Source organism: Otolemur garnettii, unplaced genomic scaffold, assembly GCF_000181295.1.
Source record: "Otolemur garnettii isolate 467f Iridium unplaced genomic scaffold, OtoGar3 scaffold00014, whole genome shotgun sequence".
In the NCBI taxonomy this organism is placed as follows: Eukaryota; Metazoa; Chordata; class Mammalia; order Primates; family Galagidae; genus Otolemur; species Otolemur garnettii.
In genome coordinates this window covers 31,309,588-31,310,450 of record NW_003852409.1, presented here as the reverse complement: position 1 = coordinate 31,310,450, position 863 = coordinate 31,309,588, and the positions used below count along the sequence as shown (strand labels likewise).

The 863-nt window shown below is 42.2% G+C and overlaps 1 protein-coding gene across 1 annotated transcript in view; it reads right to left on the bottom strand.

Annotated features, from left to right (window-relative positions):
- Window positions 1-863, bottom strand: part of SPTAN1 (spectrin alpha, non-erythrocytic 1) — an 89,219-nt gene that overhangs the window by 64,812 nt on the left and 23,544 nt on the right. Inside the window, 1 exon segment of the mRNA XM_023510575.1 lies at window positions 623-666. Within this exon segment, the coding sequence (XP_023366343.1) occupies window positions 623-666 (44 nt within the window).

Below are 863 nucleotides of genomic sequence, written 5' to 3'. Positions count from 1 at the left end.
AAACATTTTATGTTAACATAACAAACATTTGGCTACAACGTTGTGGTAGCTTTATCAACAAACCCAATGGGCCCATCTGCCTAAAAATTTGGTATGTCAAATATTCATGAGGCTATTAAGCGTTCTTATTCATATGCATGATTTGTCACGGGTTTGTTCTTAGTTTCAGACTGGGGACATTTCTGTAATAGTATGCTTTCCCATCTCATTTTTGTTTTAACTTAAAAATAACATTTAAAGTAATAAGGTGAAGGGTTCTTAGATTCACTGGGAGGCCATGGGCCTGGCTTGATTGCTCTTTTCAAGTACAACACTGGCTCCGGCTTTGGGAGGATACAGACGTGTCACTATGGAAAGGTGAGATATCCCTGAGGAATGCTAGCTATTCATAATCACTGATAAAAAAGGGGAACAGTGATTTATGAATTTAAAATTTATACCCCCCCAAATCAATTTCCCTAGAAGTAAAAACTATGCTTTAGTTCCTACTACTTGATGTTAGAGCCCTCTGAACCCTGCGGCGGAAGGAGAAAATAAAGGAGTTGCACACACAGGCAAGGGGGAAGAACTGTCATTTCCTTCCTGTGGGAAACAGAGCTGTCCTGAAGAACCTACTCATTACAAGGTTCCTGCAGGCTCTGAAGAGAGCCCAGGGAAGCTTTAAATCTACAAGGAAGGAGAGAGCAAAAAGATACTGGAGGGCACCTGCTATCACACCCTAGTCTGAGAAACCTCAAGATCCAGCTTAGGCAACCCAATAAAAGCTTCACCCAGCCCCACCCAGGGCAGGGCGGAGGAAACAGATCAAATGAACTCTGCCCTTCCTGCCCCAAGCAACAAGTTAAAAAGCATTTTCTTTCTTT